The sequence below is a fragment of the Ruditapes philippinarum genome, unplaced genomic scaffold, assembly GCF_026571515.1.
Source record: "Ruditapes philippinarum isolate M1 unplaced genomic scaffold, ASM2657151v2 ctg662_1_1_1_1, whole genome shotgun sequence".
Taxonomy (NCBI): domain Eukaryota; kingdom Metazoa; phylum Mollusca; class Bivalvia; order Venerida; family Veneridae; genus Ruditapes; species Ruditapes philippinarum.
In genome coordinates this window covers 269,928-292,625 of record NW_026865029.1, presented here as the reverse complement: position 1 = coordinate 292,625, position 22,698 = coordinate 269,928, and the positions used below count along the sequence as shown (strand labels likewise).

Sequence of the window (22,698 nt, the reverse complement as noted above, 5' to 3'; positions counted from 1 at the left end):
CATCTTTAAACTATGGTGTACCATTTGAATTTATAATTCACGTCATTTTACCCAATTAGGTGGTATAGGATCTGGATGTAGCATTTATTTCAATGTCTCGTGGGACGTTATTATGAGTATAACTGTGTTGAAATAACATAAACTGTTCGATGGCAACATTCGATGGTACAAGCAATTGCAGGTTATATCCTTGCAGTCAAGTACGAGTAAAGCATACACTAAATAGGTCGGAACTGATCTGTTTTCCCTTAAGGTATATTTCCGGGGTCTAGGAATTGAATTTTGCTAAAGGTATATTTTCAAGGTCCCTAAACTTGTATTTAGATTTATGTGTAATTCTGATGTGTTACAATTGATATTTTTCTAAAGATATATTTATAAATTTTTGAAAGGAATATATATTTCTAGGGTTCTACCGCTAAGATTTTTCTGAAGGTGTATTTCCGAGATTTTAAAAGTTAAAATCAAAGAACATAGTAGATACCTAACATTTTTACACTGACGTTCTGCTGGATGTATATTTCTAAGGATTTTGCTGAAGTTTTGTTTCTTAGTGTTTTCAACTTATGATACTCAAACGACTTAATACGTTAGCTATTTTAACTAGAATAAAACAAATGCATGCAAGTGCAATAGAAAAAAGGACAATTGTTGTGAAAGTACAAATGGAGTAAAGTGGTTTAACAGGATGTTCACATTTTTTTTTCTTTCTTATTTTTTTTCTTACACTACTTTCAGTGTAGTTATGACAATGAAAATATAATCGCATAATATATTATTGTTTCAATTGTGTTGGGCCTTCTTTAGGGATTATGTGTTTCTCTATTTTTTATAGCTGTTGTCAATTCAACACCATTTTAGTAACATGTCCACAATGATGTAAGCGTATGACGATATTCATAATCTTTCAGTAAAACTTAAAACAAACCATTCCTTTGAAGTTTGAAGTGTATCACTACCCGTATTACACATGTACAAAAGTCAATGTCCAGTGATAACAAAAACGAGCGGTGCAACCAGTGCTGGGATTTGTCTTAACAATTGTCTAGGAAAACCCACTTGCCGAGGTGAAAATAAGGATGCTATAATCAAGACGAACTATGCCAAAAATAACTTGCAGGTTTTTTTTGTTCTCTTTTTTGTTGTTCTTTGTTTGTTTTTCTAAGTAAAAAGACGTGTTTAGTCTTAATTGAAATGATAAAAGGGCTCCAATTTTTTTGTTTCGAGTTATGATTTTCTTATGATGTCTCTTCTATATCTATTATTATCTAAAAAAAATTCTCAAGTGGTGTCAATAAAATTATAGTAGCATATGTATAGTTACAAAGTAGATTTTAGTTTGATAAGACAGATTTTTAGAGAAGAACTGTCACACTTAGATGTTGCATGCATGCAAGCATTAAACGGACACGGAATTTAGAAGAGCATTAAACGGACACGAAATTTAGAAGAAGTCAAAATATAATTGACGACACTATAAAGTGTTCATGCACCAGCCGTTGAATTTCCTGCAAGGCCATCCCGTCAATGAATATCTGCCTACTGCGAGTTCAACATATCCCCAGCTTCATCATGGACAGACGTTTTATGTTCATTTTACCTCTGTTATCTTTTCCATTTCTCTTTTACGGTAAGGTTATGCCGCAATTATAATTGACTTTACAATTATTTTTCTTACTTAAGATTTCTTTGTGTATTTTATTGGTCAAAGGCCATTTAAAATCAGTTTGACTCAAAGAACTCAATATAAGAAGAATTTTCATCATTGCTCATTCTAAATCACAAATTGAAATCTGCCAACTTCATTGGCTATTCTAAAATAAAGGATTGTTCTTTCTATTTTTAAATAAGATGTAAAGGATAGTTCTCAAATAAAAGGAATAGGAAAGTTCAAGCAACAAGCTTTTTTGTGCATTTCAACAAATTACAAAAAGCACTATAAGAATTCTTGCGAAATATTGTTTAATTTGTCCGTCTCCAACGACGCAGACTTGTTTGAATTGTAAACAAGGATCGTTGTGTCAGTCGTCCTTCTACAAAATAACAACTTCAAACTCAAGCTTCTGTAAATTGTTGTGCGAATCAGAAACGTTATGCAAGGGGGCTGTATATGACAGTAGTAGCATGGAATGGCAGTTGTTTGATTGCTCGTATGCTACATAACAGTATAGCTCGATATTCTACAGGACATGATGCAATGATGGTGATATTGGTTTCTTATTTGTCGTGAATCAGGTCACATTATGAAGGTTGTAATATCAAAATCACTGCAAGTAGTTTTTGTTCGATATTTGACAGGTCCATATAATTATGCAAAAGTAGTGGTATTAAAGAAAAAGTAGTCTATTTCTCGGATTATCCTGTTAAAAAGGTACTATTCTATTCTTCAATATTCAACAGCTATGAGCAGTGATGTTAATATAAAGTATATTTTAGTTTTTTTGCCAACTTCTGCTAATGCATGATTTTTTTGCGAAGGAACATATTTATTTTCAGGTATTGACATGTATTTGTCATCCTTTGATAGAAACTTGTGAAATATACTAAGCAGGTACTGTTAATAAAGTAAAAATAAGTAAGCATGTAATTAAATTGGCAAATTGTTTAAATTTTAAAACGTTATATAACATTAATGATTTATCTTGCAGACTGTCCTTTATACATGTTATATGAAATATACATGATAGAAGGATATGTTGGAAGTTGTGATACAATACCGTCCATGAGAATCGTGTACACTATCCAGAACTTTGCTATGAACGTTGCTTGGATGCGGCGGAATGCATATGTGTCACATACGATCCTAAGGAGTTAAAGTGTTATTATCACATATGTGACTGTCATCAAGCATTCACTAGGGTGCCTAGCTTTAAATTTATGTATAATAAATATATTGAAACTAAGACTAACGATATTTAATTGAATTTATTTTCTGTTGATAGGGGTTTGGCATATAACACAGGCAACTCGATCAATATAAAGACTGGGTCTTTGTAATTTCTTCAGAAAAAAATGACATCGGTTTTATTAGTAAACGTCTATGTATATAGCAGAAAGCTTTTCGCATAGACGCATTATTGAATTGCCAACAGTAGAAAATATATTAAATCACATTTATTTTTTCTAGACGTACTAAACCGCACCATTCTCCTGCGAACTAACTCTATCTACATTAAGTCCAAGGGCTTATCCAACGTCACCCGTATGTAAACCAGAGCCTATCTATATAATGCCGTATCAATGCAGCACTGGAGCTTTTGAAAATTTTACAACATAAGAAATAGTTCAGCAACTAGAGCAGAACTTAACAATAAACGCAAGTTCCACTTCCGCCAACACACGGAAGCTAACGTCTGCCGAGGATGACCGATCGACACCGGTTGCTGTTGGAAGGTTTCTGCTATTGGACTTATTTTTTTTTTGCTACAATTTCTTCAATAACGTATATGATGTAGTTAACAGAATACGGTGATTTAATTGTAACCAAAAAATAAAAAAGGCATATATACCATACACTTCAATATCTTTGCATATATCTCCGACATGTAGTTTCGAAATCCTAGATGACTAATACGTAAAATATTTCTTATGATATGTACATGTAATGTCAAAGTTCACAATTGGTCAGGTATCTGCTAAATGTGCAGAAATGGAATTTATCATATACCTGTTTCGCTTTTGAGTCTCCGTTTAAACAGTATTGAACGTTTGTTAATATATTTTACAGTAAGGTCACTTACGTAACACAGACATACCCAGCAAACATGCATATATGGGACCCATATGGGCTATATCTAGGCAAGCCCATATGGGTATGCCCATATTGGACCTATATGGGACCAATATGGGCAAGTCCATTTGGGTACGCCCATATTGGACCCATATGGGTCCCATATTACAGCACTTTCAGGAAAAACGATTTTTCGTTTATTTATTTCTTTAAAACTCGTTTACTTTGAGCTATAGTGTGACCACCTTGGAATTAATTGCTATTATCTTATATAAAAATCGTAGCATTAACATATATACAAGCCATAAGGGACCCATATGGGTCCCATTTGGGCAACCCGATAAATATTAGCATGCCTGAGCAGGTGCGAAACATTATTTTGTTCTGTTTTTATATTGGTTTTAATTTTTATAATCTAAATATAAAAATGTGTTTTTTAGACTATTAATTCAGAAGTAATTTATAAAAATCAGCATTTGATGAAAAATTTATTTCGAGCATGCGCAGACGTGATTTCCGCTGCCGCTTAAAATTGAAACGTTAAATTGTAAAATTGTACACGAAAACAATATTTCTTTTCAATTCGGAACATTTAACAACGATTTCGTATAACGACCTTTCATATTATATCCTTACACATTTATTGTGTGTGTAGGTAAGTGTAAACGTCATTTATTGTTTTTGCCTTTGCCATGTAATTTCGCGATAGTCGTTTGTCAGTTTAATTTGCGACATTGAGACAAAATTGTGGCACAACAATTTGGTACGTAAACATACACTAATACATGTTTGCCAGCCGATTACGGGTCATAATCATATTGTCACTTGGCACAATAACTCACTTAATGTATATGTATTTTATAATTACTTATTAATGTATTTTCATTTTATTGTAAATAGGCCATCAAAAAGGCTGTATTAATCGGATAGTGGCACTGATGAGAATGAGACAGACACAGAGAGTAGGCCACCACAAGTTATTGACCAAGCAACAACGCCCAAACAGGCACGAAGCCTACTTTCACCTCCGCCTCGCTTATCTGCACAGGCATTGCGAGAGGCCAGCAGTGATGTGCAAAGTGCTTCTCCAATACAAGGTCCTTCTGATACGCCCTCCCGTGGACAGATTATTGGGCCCAGTAAGTATAAACTTCGGAGCTGTAAATATATATTCATTACAGTACATACTTATTAAATGTTCTATCCTCAAAACTAGCCAATAAATGTTATAACAAGCTGGATTGAGTGACACAGCCAAAAATGGAAAGTTTCACCTTGTTCACCCCTAGTTAAAAAAATATTCAAAAGAAATTGATGATTACTTGTGTTTGTCTTTATCGTGATGTGAATTTGTGTGCCTATTTTTGCCTGACCCCACTACTGTTATCCAAAGTTACGGTCCCTGGAGGAGTCAAAAATGTTTATTTTCACCAAATGACATGCCTAGCTCAAAAATATGTTAAGTTTAATTCATGATTTCTTATCATTTTCACATTTTGTGACCTTGCACACTCAACAATCCTTTTGGGATTTTAGCGTTAATTACTGTTAAAGCCAAGGAAAAATTTAAAATACTGGATTTTTTTCATTTGTAATTCACATAGCTCTAAAAGTATATGGCCTAGAATTATGAATCCTTTTTTTTCAGCTGCTGTTACACAGATTCTCCGAGTCTTGGAGACAATGCGAGAGAAGAATCGTGAAATTAAGAGGATGGTGCAGCGAATGCTGTCAAGGTCAGCAGGAGATGACCAACCGCTGCAACTTCCGAAAGATATCTCATTCCCTATTCGTTCTCCTGAGCGGATGGAAGCATTCGATGAGCTTCTGGGAGATCAGACATTGCTCTCATCTGTGGTAAGCGAAATAACATAATGGTCTGTGGTGAGCACTTGATGATAATGTATTATCATTCTGCTATATTTATGTTGGAAAATATTGCACAGTGGACAAACACTTTGCTGCATTAATTTCAGAATTAAAAAATGGCATGTTTTAATTTTTTTATTCATATTGACACAGTAAACTTATTATTTAGATATGCTGTAATAGCCATGAGCACAAGACATGGGCAGTTGGCCTCGTTTTCAACATTGATTATTAATTAGGACAAGACAGTCAATTCATTAATCAAAATGCTGGCAGCTTTCGAAATACCAGGAAAATGACTAGTACCCACAGAATCCAGGAATTGACCTGTTATTATATTATCATAAATTATTCTGTTTATATTGTATAAACTCTTGTGTTAAAAAAACAATGATAATGTGCCCCATAACACTCTGTGGAGGGGACAAACATAAAGGCACAAGTCACTAAGGTGTTGTCCTAGGCTGTAAATATATGAGGAAAGATCTTTTAATTTGTCAATCCAAACAGTTTTCTTGGCAGATCATGTTTTTGAGGTCCAGTTGACAATTATTTGTCATTTGGTGACTTGCAGCCTATCATTTAGTAGTGTTAAAATTAACATTAAAAAAAGTTTATGTTCTGCTTTATTTAATGTGCGGTTCCTCTCAATGTTTTGTATGGCAGATGTACAGGAAACTGTTGGCCGCTTGATGAAAGAAACCATGTCAAATGAACTGGCAAGAATGTACAATATGAAGTGACTGAAGGGGAAGAAAAAATTTGTGGGCCTCTAGATACTGAATGTATTGTATAGTAAGTGATATTTTACGAATTTGCAAAGTGGTGTCTTCAAAATAGATATAATCATATATTATCCAAGATCTTGTTATTGCGTCTTCGGGTATCGCTTTAATGAAGGAAAATGCTTGACTAGCTTTTATGGAAATTAATAAGAGAGAATATATTTTACATGCTGTGTGGTTTTGATCCCATGCCTTGTGTTCTGATGCATAATATAAGCAGAAATCACCTTCCTGTAAAGAAAGTTATTTGCTTACCTTAACATTCTTTACTGATACACACCAATTAGATGATCTCAGCTTACAACTGACTGCAGAGATATCACAGAAATATTTTGAAAAGCTATGTAAAACCGGGACACAAACCTATATTTGTTAAAACATACCAGAATTAGTTTATATTCCAATTTATACTGCTATAAGGTGACTTATGACCTTTGAATGGTTTAAATTCCTACATTTCACTGCATTTCATTTCATTCTTTAAGGATAAGGATGTTTGTTTTGTAGAATGTGTTCAAAGGAACTTGCCGACAAAGACTGCAACGAGGAAGGATGTAGAAATAAAGGTTTCAAAGTGGCTGGCTGGGGCGCGGGACCGCGATGGGGGTAGGAAAGCAAGAAACAAAGTGTTCGAGACCTTACCTGAAGCAAATGAAGGAAGTGACTAAACATGTTTTATTTTAAAAAATGCAAATCTATAGAGGATATTTATGTGTAAGATGAAATTTTATATCATCAAATGAGCTTTAAAAACTGTATTCTCACAAGTGGCATAGAGTGGCTATGCCACTTGTATTCTATGCCACTTCTATGCCAATGATATAAAATTACATCCTACACAACAAACAATAAAGTGTCTTTATTTTATGGTAATGGAATTTCCTCAATATTAGATTTAATATTAAATCTGCTTTCCCCACTGTTAACATCAATTTTAGATGAATTTAAGTCCAATTTCTCTTAAATACAGGAAGTCTTGGGCTGAAAAAAAAAAAGTTTGACAATCAACGTTGCGATGATTTTATTTATTTTATTCAAAACAAATGAATGATCGCTTGTTTTAATAATAAAGACAACCAATTCTAGAAGAAAAAGTCACACCATCCCACCTTATTTCTGTTACTCAGGCAAATTTATGTAGGACCTGGCTTTGTGAAATGTAAGCGGCGGCCATTTTTAAAAGTTGTGTATTACACGGGAGGAAAATTAATTTTGTTTTATTCAGAGGAATATTATTTGGATACGTCCTAGTCTTGAAACAGTCCTGAGAATGTCAGAATTGTCAGCAAAAATGATATTAAGGTACCACATGGGGAAAATCTTTAAAAAGTAGTCTCGTCATTGAAAAGTTTGAAATTTGGATCATTTTCACTGTGAAATTATCAAATATAATTTTCACGGATACATTAGTAATACACTCAAAAGCATAAAATGAATGACTTTTATTTTATATTTTCAAACCTTTTCTTCATCGGCATATAAGTTATTCCAATGATTGAAAGTCAATAGATATCAAAGTATTTTAAAATGTGATAAGGATCAGAACTACAGTAAGCGGCTCATATGTTTATCTTGTTATACATTTTGTTGCTAATTTTAATGTTTGAGGTCATCAGCATAGCATGTCTTTCTTGTAAATGCAAAATTCTTTGCCTTTTAGTCAGTTTATTCTGCTGCTATATTATATTTGTTGTTGACATTATGTGCTGTTTTTCTGTTGTCTATATGCTGTTGTTGTTTGTTTTCATTAAACATTGTTACTATTTAAATCAAGACATTAAATGCTTGGAGATTGTTTTTGATACTCAGTCTGATCAATACAATTATAACATCTTATCCAAACTTAACACTAACAGGGAACACATATATAGATATGGTATTAACCTTTAAAATCAAGTTGAAATACTTTACAATGATGCTTCTTGTAATCTTTATTTTTGTTATTGTTAAAACTTTGATAATATCAGATAAATTACTGAAACAACTATTATTTACTGACAATTTGTTAAATGAACTCCTTCACAACAAATTTGATCTTTGAAAATAATTTCGTTAAATCAGTATTATTTCACATTTTTTAAAGGAATATATCCATAATTAATTACTGTTCTGTGATATATAGGATAATTGTTTTTTTAGGAAACTTTTTATCAGGAAGCATCGCAAAGATGAAGTCATTTTAATGACGTTGTCGTCATATGTTTTTTCCGGCTTTCAGTATACTTGGTCAATTTTTTTTGATATTTATCCAGTTATCGAATTCGATGAATTTTTTCACAGAGTGGCTAGTGAGTCAGGATATAATTCAACGTTAACTTCGATAAACCATTGAAAATTAGATAAAAGATTAATGAAATCCTTATTGAGAATAATATTAGCACCACAGAAAACTGATCCCAACAGTAACGTTTCACTTAAGGTTACTATAACAGTATAACTATTGATATTAACAATTGAAATGCATTATATTGTAGATACTATTGTTATTTCTTGCCTTAATTGTTATTGTTGATGAAGATATGTGAAATGAAGCTGGTTATTTTTACAAACTGGTACAAACTATTTGTTACTTTTCATCAGCTGCATATTTTGTTTACACGTCTATAAACAGTATTTCTATGTGCCAAGGTTTTGTGTATTATATTACAATTTGTTACTTTTCATCAGCTGAATATTTTGTTTACACGTCTATAAACAGTATTTCTATGTGCCAAGGTTTTGTTATTATATTTGTTACTTTTCATCAGATTTATTTTTTGTTTACACATCTATGAACAGTATTACAACTGTTCTAAGGTTTTGTTTTATGATATTTCTTACATTTCACGAGCCGTATTATTTTTTTTCTTCAGCACTACCATGCCAGAGTATAATACATGGTTGTAATGAACAACTTTTTATATTTATTCATGTAGATCTATTTAATTTGTCCAATGCAAAGAAAACTGAAAATTTAAATATCATATTATAAAGCATAGATACTATTTCATTTGAAAATGAAAGTAATTGGTAGATATAAATTTGTAATGAATTACAATAAATGTATAATACTTTTCTATGAATTATATAGAAATTTAAAAAGACATTTGGGGGTCATACTGTTGATTCACTGAAATTTAAACATTATACACATATATTTATTGGAGTTCCAAAGACCTTCTGTAAAGTTTTACTATTGTCTAGCATAAGTTTCATTTTTCCTTTTTGTGATCTGTAAGCTAACTAATGTTATAAAACTGCATGTTTAATTATTTTGTTCACACATTATAAACAGTTTTCCACATTTTGGTTATTTAGTGTACCAAAGTAATATTTACTTCATAGGACTTTTTGAATAATAATTAATATTTCTGTATTTTTGAATTAAAAACTATGTAGTCAAAATAAAAATTTTGTGGATTTACAAATATGTACAGTTTACTCGGGTTTTTATATTGTACACTTTTCCAAGTTTATTTACATAAGTAAAGGTTTCTTTGTTGACATCTAAATTTACATAAAAGGCGTCCACAGAATGTTATTGAGCTACATGAGTAGGTTTGCAGTTGTGTCTTTGAGAATCTGTATATATATGATACACTATTACCATAAGTGAGATTACTAAATAAAGTTACATTGTTAAAGCATATACATTGTGTATTGTTTTTTGCATGATTATAGGTTTGTGCCATAATCTGTCTGTTCCCACAGCCCGAATCACGCAACACGGATGTACAGGGAAACAGAATTTTGAAACATCACTTGAATTTAATTTGCAAGTCCAAGATCAGCCCTGTAGGCAAGTGGTTGCATTCTTAACCGTCCGCAAAATTTATAATGAAAGAATTGAAAATAGAATCTACCCCAGAATTTACAAAAATCTACCCATTAATGGAAAGTATCTGGGGTTGCCCATTTTGGGGGAAAACTTTCCATATTTTAGGTTTAAAAGCCAAGGGGTGCCCATTATGGGGGCCCTGTGGGACCCATATTTTGGAGACATGGGTTCGCCAGATGGGGCCGCCCATGTGAATTTCCCATTTTGAAGATAAGGGTGCCCATATTGGGAAACCCACTTGGAAACCCCGGTTGCACTTCCCATGTGGGGCCCATATGGGCAGCCCAAATGTGACCCATTTAGGTGCCCATGTGGGTCTCATATGGGTCCCATATAGAATGCTATCTGGGTAGTGTAAATGTTGGCGTTAAACTTAAGCTATTTATTAAATTTAATTTTAATGAATTCATGAATAAATCAATATGATTCTTGCTAGAGGATCGCATAATATTATTTTAGTTAACTCGTTCAATGAATTCAGTATTAAAACAACACCAATTCAATATTTCTGTAATTTTCATTTCAGGTACTCTTGCGTTAGTTTGCTTTCTAGCGTAGTGGCATCTATAATTGCTTTGGATATTCTAAATATATTTATGCCACAGAAACGATTTAAATCTAAAACAATCACGTAAAAGAAGAAGAAATAGGAAAACAATGGTGAAAAGTAGACACATCAAAACATCTTAATGTTGAAAGGGCCAGGTATTGATTAATTTGAGATTTTCTAAAAGTGTGTGCACTGTTTTGTAAGGATCCTTAACATTGTCGTTTTAATATGTTTGATCGCTATATTTGTTATCTGAGATACCAGTTGTTTCTATTCCTAACAATTTAACAATGTAAAAGCGTCATGGATTTTTAACGAAGTTTGAATCTTATGTTTGTTTTTGTATTTTGTTTTTGTTGTTTTTTTATTGTTTGCTTTTAATATGACAAGTTAAATATAATAGTCTATTTCAAATATACATATTCGTAACTAATCTGAAAGGGCTTGATTCAAACTTTTATTTTATCGGCAAAGGTTAAGATAAATTTTTACTGAATAAACTGGTGTGTTTTTCATTTAGTCATTTTATAATAAACATTTGAAATGATTTTAGAAAATTATAGAAAACATCACATTTTCAAAAGCTACGTTATCAATTCATTATAGTGCAGATGCAATTATATTTATTGATGCATTGTTGTCATATACTTAAAAGAAGATGTTTCATCGTAAGAATTATTCCGTAACAACCAATTTTATGACCTTTAAATCAGCTCTAATATTTGAAAGGCCTTAAGATGTCAGAGAATTTCGCTTGGCATATGCTTCCCCCTACTTCATACTTATGAAAGTTTTATTGATTTATTTTTATATAATATAATTACTACTTTTTTGACGAGTGTATGAATCCACATCACGAGATAAATATTTTCCTAAATCGGTTAATTAGCATTTAATGACATCCAAGGACAATGTAAATAATTGAAATCAATCCTTTTGTGTGGTTTGAAAAATCCTCTTTAATTGCTTAAAATTAAAAAATTTGTGAATACAATTACTTATGTTAGTTAGTTGAATAAAAGGACTCGGGCAAGAGTAATCTATAATCAACAAAATTAAATGTTCTTTTTTTAAATAATAACGCATATCGAAGACATAAGTTCAAATGGCGATTCAACGTTCTACATCCTTGTTGTAAAATCACATATGCTTCCTCCCTCTTTCCTTTTATGGGTAGTAAGAATACGTAACCATTATAAAAGTGCAAAGAATCTGATTAAGTAATGGTGTGTGTTTATTAATATGGAACCAAATGCATAATTGTCTTCTAATAACAAAAGTTGTTGCAAAAAAACATTTCCTCTGGGTATATATGTCATAGGGTATATATATTTGTTTATTACATTGTACTGGCCTATAGTTAACCTATACTTCCAATAAACTTTTCTAGATTTATTCATTTTTGAAATAACACAATACAAAACACAAGCAAATTATTATCATTTTTTAATAGTTCTATATAGATTGTCATATGCATTGTTGGTATTAAAAACTCCTTTTTTTTTGATTCGATTTATTTTTGCAGGGGTTTAAAAGAACCAATCCGTAAAACTCCTTTTCGGGACTTTCTCCCGCCATTTATTCAAAAAGCAAAACAAAATAACACAGCCATTGGTTTTCTACAAAATATTTACCCATTTCTGTATTTATTTATTATATATTTACATTTAATAAAATGTATTTTGTATTTATTCAATTAGTATACTCTTAATGAATCAGGGTATTTTAAAGTAATTGTAATATTTTTGTTTTTTAATTAAAAAATGATTTTTTGGTACCATTTTTATTTTTTTGCAGGTTTATTTTAAATTTACAGGATGGGTTTCTTTTTTTTGCGTTATTTTTCATTTCAACCCCAAATTTCCTTTGATACTGCCTCCCTTTGGTTGAGCTGCCCCGGGGGACTTTTAACATGATGAAATTGTGCCCAATTTCTTGTTTAAAAAAAGGTTTTTAAGTGTGAATTTCCCCTTTTTTGGGTACCCAAAAAGGGGTTCCGCACATTGTCTTTAGGGTGTTTTGTTTTTTATAAAAGGTTATTTTTAAAGTTTTTTAAATTCAAAAAAAGTTACATTTGTAGAAAAATGTGGGGAAAATTTTAAAAGTTTTTTTGGCATACTTTATATAGAGGCTTTATTATCTACAAATTCCGAGTGTGTTTCGTTTATTTTTTGGGGGTAGAGAACACGTTTTTTTCGCAGCACAAAAAATTTTGTGTACAGAACTTTAATTTTGTGCCAGATTATTTTATAATATCCTTCAATGCATAACAAAGTTACAGTCCGAACATAAATGTGTACCTTTCACCTATAAATGTGACATTGACCTTTTAGGTAATGAATGACATGCCAACGTGTTTCCTTGAAGTTGACCTAAAGATGATTAACATCGTCTCATTATTGTTAACATTTCTGCCAAGTAGTTTTAATAACCTTTCTTTGGTTCGAAACATTCAAAGCGGGCACGAAATTATCAAATAATTCAAAGTGTGACCTTGACACAAAGAAGGTCAAACATGCGTTTCGCTCTATTGTCTCATTATGGTGAATATTTCTGGCAAGTAGTTATAGTTTCTTTTCACCGGTAATATTGATACAGACCGGACACAAAACCTACTAACATACGGGGAAAAGGACGGACGACCAGGCGCATAATATTATTCGCCGATTTATTTTTGGGCATATAAAAAAGGTAAAAGCTATAAGTATTCTGTACCATTCTCATTTATTATAATAGCCCAATAATGACTCGTTTCACATCATGGTATTTAAGCTGCTGAACAGCCGAAGTAGTTTGTTAACCACAAGGTATTTTTCGTTATGTTTTAGCATAAACGTAATTCAAATTAAAGTAATTATTCTACAACATTTTGTTTGAAATATTTCTGAAATATTGAAACACATTTTTCGAGTTCTAGATAGTTGTTTGACAAGGACTTAACATAAGACACAGCATCAGTCACGAGACTGTTTACAATAATGATATCGTCAACATTTGGATGGTCAGCGCAACAGATTTCTTCGACCGACAAGAGCATTCTCTCGATTCCGAGTAGGAAATGTTCACATGGAATCGGAAAATCCTTGCTATCCATTATGTTATGATCTTTGATAAAAATACTAGGAATATGCAATTTGAATTTTTCACCCCGCATTAAAAGGCGGACCAAACGACTGACTTCAACTTTTTCCCCAGTTGTCCTGTTGAATAGATAGTGAAGACATACTGCAACAAGCTGTTTGAAACATACTGCAAGGTTAGCTGTTTCTTTACAGTGATAACCATGCTTTAGTACAAGTGTTTTAAAAACGTACGAGGATAAGAAGTTTACACCTCCGCCACTATTGAAAATATACTTTAATAGTTTATAACAGTCTTTGTGATGAGTATCTAGACAACGAATAAGATCTACTTCCGTCTCTGTAAAGGTCAGTCGGAAACAAAGTGGACATGATGGTCCATTTTCGGGACTACAAACAAGCATGAACTTGCCATGCTTGACAATTTTGTTGATAATATGTGCATGGAACGTGTCATTTTCATTAATTATATCGTCAATGAAATCAAATTCAATGGCTGGTGTAATGTCCACTTTGATCGTTGTTTGACTTTTCTTACGACAATAAGGCTCCCAGATAAAGACCTGTGTAAATGCCGGTCCGTTCTTTCTGACGAAATTTGCCACGCGCATCACTCCTGTTTCTGTAACAATAACACCTTTGTCTGGTAAGTTTTTTGATCTTTGTGCAACTTCGTACATGAAAGCATTGCTGAGTGTATCAAAATAATCCGAAAACAAATTTGTAGATCCGTGTGATTTAAAATTCCCAGGCAGGTAATTCCCTCGGAGCCATTTGAACCATTTCTCTTTTAAATCAGGATCTGTGACTTTAATATGGGCATATCCTCTATCTTCCTTACATACTCTCTCGACCTGCATTCCAGTCGCTTTATGGATAACAAGGTAGTCGAATTCGTCCGGAAATACAATACTTGTCCTTTCTGCCATACTCCCCACACTTAGAAGTCTTGAGAATGGAAGCCACTGCACATTTGATGTCACATACCCTATAATGATCGAAACTAGGGTTTCTACAGCACTTATTATGCTACATGTCTCTTCTCTAGATATTTGAAAATTTATTCGCTTCTTTAGTAGATCGCGAAAATAGTAGGTCAGTTTACAATTCTTTTCGTCCTCTCTAACGTCACTATCTTTATTTTCTGCCATCGTGTATCAAAGTAGTATTTAAGAACTATGTTTTGTGTAACCGTCAATGCATTTTCAACTCATTCTGTTTTCACCTGAAAATGATTAAATATATAGACAAATACTTTTTTGATAAAAAATATATTTGACAATGTATTAAAATACTTGGACAGTACATAGATTTATATGTTGGCAATTTCTCAAATTTCTCCCTACATTGTCAAAAATATACAAATAGATCCTGACATTTTGCCAATTGTGAACGGTAAAAGTTAAAATAACTTTACAATTTGCCATTATTATTTTCAACTTTATATTCAATTTGGTAACCAAGTCATTAACTGTGTCTTGAGAATATTTCTATAAATATCCGTTGTAATTTATCATTGAAATTCATTTGATAATAAAACTATAACAGTCTTTTAACACATTATTCGATTTTCATTTTTTCATCCGAAACTTTTTTTGTAAATTTTTGTTCAATTATCATTCTAATATTCATTCATTTTAAATATATATCTCATTCGGCTCACGTTAAAAACAAAAATATGATAAACAAGATCGACAAGGAAAGGCGGCATTCAATGAACGCAGCCCCCACCCGACCCAGCAACAAGCGCCAGCGGCAAGGAGCCCAGGAGGACCCCAAAGCCATAATGTGAATGTCGTCCTCTAAGGCAAATACGATTGACTTTAAATGTTATAAAATTAAAATAAAGAATAAAAGAAAAAATCTGGAAAGTATATTTAGGTACTTATATCATTTAATTTATATATAATCATTTAACTTGAAGGTAGACTATAAATTGATTATGTTACTCAATGGTATGTTTATATTTGTTAAGATAAGACGAGTTACAAGTTTGATATAATCATTTAGGCTAAACGATATAGTTACGTACATATGTGCGTCATCGTCAAATATGAGTCAGCTTAACGATGGCTATAGATAAGAACACTTAAAAAAATAATATATTGTTTAATTCATGATATTTAAATAAAAAACAAAAACTTATTATACCCCCAAAAACGAAGTTTGGGGGGGTATATAGGAGTCACCCGGTGGTCGGTCGGTCGGTCGGTCGGTTGGTCGGTCGGTCGGTCGGTCGGTCGGTCGGTCCAGACGTCCGTTGCATTTTCCTTGTCCGGAGCATAACTTTAAGACTAATGCTTGGAATTCAATATAACTACACACAATGGTCAAGCACATTGAGAGGAAGTGCAGTGCACAAGAACCATAACTCTATCTTGATTAATTACAGAGTTTATTGCCTTTGTTACTTTTCCTTGTCCGGGGCATAACTTGAAAACTACTGATTGGAATTCAAAACAACTTCACACAATTGTCAAACACAATAAGGGAAAGTGCAGTGCACAAGAACCATAACTCTATCTAAAGTAATTACAGAGTTATTGCCCTTTGTTGCTTTTCCATTCCTTTTTTTTTTGTCCGTTGCATTTACCTTGTCCGGAGCATAACTTGAAGACTAATGGTTGGAATTCAATATAACTACATACAATGGTCAAGCACATTGAGAGGAAGTGCAGTGCACAAGAAACATAACTCTATCTTGACTAATTACAGAGTTATTGCCCTTTGTTACTTTTCCTTGTCCGGGGCATAACTTGAAAACTACTGGTTGGAATTCAAAACAATTTCACACAATTGTCAAACACAATAAGGGGAAGTGCAGTGCACAAGAACCATAACTCTATTTAAAGTAATTACAGAGTTATTGCCCTTTGTTTCTTTTTCATTGCTTTTTTTTGTCCGGACCATAACTTGAAGACTAATAGTTGGAATTCAATATAACTACATACAATGGTCAAGCACATTGAGAGGAAGTGCAGTGCACAAGAACCATAACTCCATCTTGATTAATTACAGAGTTATTGCCCTTTGTTACTTTTCCTTGTTCGGGGCATAACTTGAAAAGTACTGGTTGGAATTCAAAACAACTTCATTCAATTGTCAAACAAAATAAGGGGAAGTGCAGTGCACAAGAACCATAACTCCATCTTGACTAATTACAGAGTTATTGCCCCTTTGTTACTTTTCCATTGCTTTTTTTGTCCGAAGCATAACTTGAAGACTAATGGTTGGAATTCAATATAACTTCATACAATGGTCAAGCACATTGAGAGGAAGTGCAGTGCACAAGAACCATAACTCCATCTTGACTAATTACAGAGTTACTGCCGGCTTTGTTAATTTTCCTTGTCCAGAGCATGACTTGAAAAACTACTGGTTGGAATTCAAAACAACTTCATACAATGGTCAAGCACAATAAGGGGAAGTGCAGTGCACAAGAACCATAACTCCATCTTGACTAATTACAGAGTTATTGCCCTTTGTTTACTTTTCCATTGCTTTTTGTCCAGAGCATAACTTGAAGAACTAATGGTTGGAATTCAATATAACTTCATACAATGGTCAAAGCACATTGAGAGGAAGTGCAGTGCACAAGAACCCATAACTCCATCTTGACTAATTACAGAGTTATTGCCCTTTGTTACTTTTCCTTGTCCAGAGCATAACTTGAAAACTACTGTTTGGAATTCAGTACAACTTCATACAGTCGTCAAGGACATTAAAAGGAAGTACAGTGCACAAGAGCCATAACTCCATTTTGACAAATACAGAGTTACTGCCCTTCGATACTTTTCCTTGTCCTGAGCATAACTTAAAACGTACTGGTTGGAATTCAAAACAACTTCATACAATGTTCAAGCACAATAAGAGGAAGTGCAGTGCACAAGAACTATAACTCTATCTTCAGTTTTTATAGAGTTTTTGCCTTTGTTTCCTTTTCTTTGTCTTTCTGGACTTATTACAGAGTAATTCAATTAAACTTCTTCAATGGCCAACCACATTGAAAGGAAATGCAACATACAAGAACACCAAACTATCTTTAATTGCCAACAACCATAACTCTATATTTCTATTCTTTTACAAGGTATTCTGTTACTAGTAACATCCTCATTTCCGAAGCAGTCTTGTGGGGGTATTAATCACATTTAGTGATAGTTCTAGTTTGAATAATGGTTATACGTTTGACCTGATGAAATAAATGTACTTAATAAAGAAAATGCATTTATAAATCTCCATATTCGACCGCTTTGTTGGAAATTTTCATTTCAATTTAGTTATTACTTGTAAGATCAGTCTAGACACGTTCAGTCGCTATTTTAAAATTTACAATACTCACAAGAAGGAGTAATGAATGTCAAAGAATGATATTTGAAATGACTCCCTGAAAAGAAATTATGCATGACAATTTCAAAATTATTTATTTTTTGTGGTGTTGATGGAACAAATATTTTTTTCTTAAAAAATGTATTCATAATGCGGCTGCGCAGCTTGTTTTGATGGTAAAGTTCAGGTTGATCAGACAGTATCAAAAGTCATAAAGCAATTAGTGCCAGTTGTGTAATGCAATAAACTTTTTTTCTCGATTTGATGTATAAAATTACAATATGGCAATAGAAACATAACCTTTGCATATTGCAACCTAGTGGATTCGTAAATTAAAACGCACACTAAAGTTTTATTTAAGCCACAACAGCCAGAAACTTAATTGATATAGTGCAGTATGACGCAAACATATGTTATCATTTGTAAACATAGCACACACATGAAAGCAAATCGGGTGGACTTAATGCAACTCCTTAATTAAACAAGAGCCATCGCCTGACAACGCTTGACTTTGTTTTACCGTTTTCTAAAAGCAAACAAATTAACAGTTTAAACAAACCTTTAGAAAGAAAATTAAAGAGAAAATTAAATTTTCCTTTTATTTCAAATTTTAATAGATCTGTCTCGTCATACTTTTTCGGTTTTGTCCAAGTATTAATCATTTCAAATATAACTAAATCTAATTAAAATTCAATGATTTAACTGGCATGGTCATTTAAGGAAGAACGCGACACTTTGCGAGCTTTCGAGTAACGTCTTGAAAATTGGCATGCACAAATTTGACCATACTTCAGGTTAGATTTCTTTGATTTTATTTCAATAGTTTCAGCCAATTTTTGTACACATGACGTCAAATGTGATCACCAGAGCCCGTTTTTGAACATGACGTCGTTGCGTTTCCTTGGCAACTATTACGGGTATCATAACGCCATATGCGGACAAAAATTGAATTCTACAGCATTAAAAACGGAAATATTTTTTAAGCTGATATTAACATTAATTTGTGTTATCGTTTTTTACGCCGAACAATGTTTGAACAATGGAAAGAAAATAGTCACTTTGTGTAAAATTTGGCGTGTGGTTTTAGCCACATTTTCGGCTTTAAACCGGCTTAGTTGCCTTTGCCTTGTTGATCTTTATTCTTGTTATTTTAGTAAATTATTCTTGAAAAAATTTTTATTTTCTTTTTTTAACGTCCTTTAAAATGTATACTCAGTCTAAATGACTTTAAACATAGGGGGTCAACGACTGATACCTTACGGTACACGTGATTTTATTTGCTCCCATCCTTGAGTTATTTTGTAACGAAATTCGACGTATGCAGATGAGTTTGAGACTTCAAAGTGCGGCAAAAATGTTTAGCTTATCAGGAACATTGTCCTAACTAAACATATAAAAAAACACATCAATGAACTGTTACATGTCAAATGCTTGAAATTTGTAATGAGACCTTAAGATGAAAAAAAACAACATATATCTAAAATATTAGTTTGGGCTTCAGGCGTTGATACTTCGGTTATTCATATCATACGTGCTATTTCGTAAGAGCACATCACAGTTTCTGATAGATATATAGTCGATTAGCCGATAGAAGCAAAGACTGGAACTCAGACTAGTAAAATCATGATACAGGTACATTTCAACAAGAACAAGATTAGCAATAGTTTCTATTTTAGCAATTTTAAATTGTAATATGCATATGAATATGGAATGAGAAGAGAGGTAACTCTGTAAGTGACATTGGACATTCTTGCAGAGTTGCCTCCCTTCCATTAGATTAAAAAGTTCATAGTCCCTTGTAATTCTGATAAGAATGGCTGTACATAAATAACTTTTAACTTTTTGTATAATTATGTCATTGAATTGTTTTATGTTGTTATGTATGGATGAGACTCAAATAAAGAATATATATATATAACGAATACAAGGATAGCGGCTGTGCATTACACTTGCTAGATATGTTACTACAATTGTGTAGTTAACTATCATGGGCTTGGTCGAAATTGAATTTTATTGAATTAATTATCACCTTTCTGTTTGTGACGTTTATGTTTGCTGAGAAAAGAAATTACAAAAAACAAACTAACAAACTTTCTTCTTATTTTTAAGCATAGAATAAATATACATTTTAAAGGGCGCTTAAAGAAAAAAATATTTCAGAAACGTTTTACTAAGCCGCTTTAAATCCAAAAATGTGGCTAAACTAAAATCCCTCGAATGCTTTAGAAGTTAAGATATTTTGTTCGCCTATGGCGTTTTGATACCCGTTATAGTTGTCAAGGATACGCAGCGACGTCATGTTCAAAAACGGGCTTTAGTGGTGAATTTTGACGTTGTGAGTACAAAAATTGGCTGAAACTATTGGAATAAAGTTAACGGAATCTAATCTGAAATATAGTTAACGTTTTACATGCCGATTTTCAAGACGCCACTCGAAAGTTCGCAATGTGTCGAGTTCTACCTTAAAGGTCATGGTCATAGTTAAATAATTCAACATGACTGTTTTGTCAAAAGTGTTTTTTTTTGCCCACGGAAAAAATCAAGTTCGTACATTAATAAATTATGACAACTTAACCAAAATTCAATGCATTGAAGTTGACGGTCAAGGTCATTTAAAGCTCAATGTCAATGTCATTTAAAAGGTTCTGTGCAAACAGGTTGTTTTGTCCAAGTATGAAAATAAACCATTATCAATTATGTTACAGCCCATTATACCGATAATTAGTGAAAACTGAATAATTTGACCTTCAAGATTAATGTAATACATAAGTGAACGTCAATTTGATTTTGATATACATAACGGTTCTGACCTAAAAGAAGATGAATTGTATTAAATTCATTTATAAATAAATAAAGTTATAGCCAATTACAGAAAAAAAATGAGAAATTCACGTATTTAATTTTACAGTCAATGTCAATTTAGGTCAAGATAACATCAAAATTATTTGATATGTTTGTTCGGTAGCAAGTCTTGTTTTGTCCATGTATAAATCAAATCCGTACATAAATAACAAAATTAAGTCAATTTAAGCAAAATTCAATAATATCACCTGAACAGGTAAGTCGAGGCTTTAAGTCGAGTTCATTTAAAACATTTTAGATGAAAACTATAAAATAAAACGCAGGACTACTTTAACAACACCGTTCTGAATAATAACGATCAGTTTTAATAAATACAATAGTAAAATAACACTGTTTTTTTTTAAAGCGACGTTTTCGATCAAAAAGTTTTCCAAGTTATATTAGGGTTTTAAAAGTTTCAAAGTCTATTTGAGGGTACTGTTAGTTTCAAAACTATTTTTAAATATAAAATTTTTCAAACTCATTTTGGCAACTTTAGGTTGCAAAATCTAACTAAGGGTACAATACAAGTTAGTTTTCAAACCGATTGTCAGCATTTTTCTTTGGGCTAGGTTAGGGAATCATAGATTTTCAAGTTAATTTTAAAGATAATATTGATTCCGATCTTATGGTACGTCTTAGTTTTGATTAATATATCTTATTTGTAATAAAATGAAACCCGGTGAAAATCATTTTTAGTACGTACATGAGTTATCATATGATATATCCAGTACATTGAATTACAGTTGAATTTTTATCCAGTTGCTTTGATAATAGATGTAACCGATATGGTATTATTTGCGTTTGGATATTAATTCATTACTACTTGATAAAATGTTGCTATTATGTTACTAGTCCTATCAACACAAGTTAAAATGTAAAATAATTTTAAAAAGAACAACATTTAAATCATCACGTTAACAACACAAATATCTTATCAGGATATGTCAGTTACATGTATTTGAATAACATCTTAAAGATAGAAACGAAGAATTGTTCTAATATTTGAATACTGTATATACGAGGGCCACATAATGTTCCCGGAGAGGGACGATATCTTCAAAAATGTCACTCTTATCTAAAAGATTGCACATACATTGATGTGTTTTAACTTATTGTCGATTTTCAATAATATACCTTTTTGTTCAAGTACAATATCTCATTACAAACACTACGGGACACTTTGACGTTCCACTAAAATTAAATCGTTTAGCCTATTCGTATCACCAGGTTGTTTTTTTTCATAGTTGTACCAATAGTCACAATACCGTGTCTGACGTAACCGTTCATAGCTGTACGAGGTATTACAATTTTGACGTCATACGAAAATAAACAAGCTATATATTTAAAAAAAAGCGGAAGGATGACGCCATACATCACAGCGCTTTATTATCAAACATTTCGTGACATCAACAGATACATACAAGTTCCTATAGATGGATAAAGCGTAAGTAGAATGCTGCATAGTGGCGTTTGGTTGGCACAAACGCTTACGGGAAAGAACAGTGTCACTAATGGACCATGAACGAACAGGGATACCATCATTTATTATCGCCAGATTTGGGAAACTAGAGAACTCATCAAGGAAAACAAATGGATAACTGTAATGGAACTTTCCGAAGCATCCGGGGTAGAGCAAACGTTGTGTCCCCAATGTGCTCACAAACACTCTTATGATGGACAAAATATGTGCTAAATCG

General features: G+C 32.4%; 1 protein-coding gene across 1 annotated transcript; it reads right to left on the bottom strand.

The window, feature by feature from the left end:
• Nucleotides 1–13,439: 13,439 nt before the first annotated feature.
• LOC132727615 (uncharacterized) lies at nucleotides 13,440–21,852 on the bottom strand. The gene is made up of 2 exons (XM_060713187.1): nucleotides 21,705–21,852; nucleotides 13,440–15,056 (listed from the first exon to the last, which is right to left on the bottom strand). The coding sequence occupies exon 2, from the start codon at nucleotides 14,980–14,982 to the stop codon at nucleotides 13,606–13,608; it is 1,377 nt and encodes a 458-aa protein (XP_060569170.1). The 5' UTR covers nucleotides 14,983–15,056; nucleotides 21,705–21,852; the 3' UTR covers nucleotides 13,440–13,605.
• Between the last annotated feature and the right edge of the window lie 846 nt (nucleotides 21,853–22,698).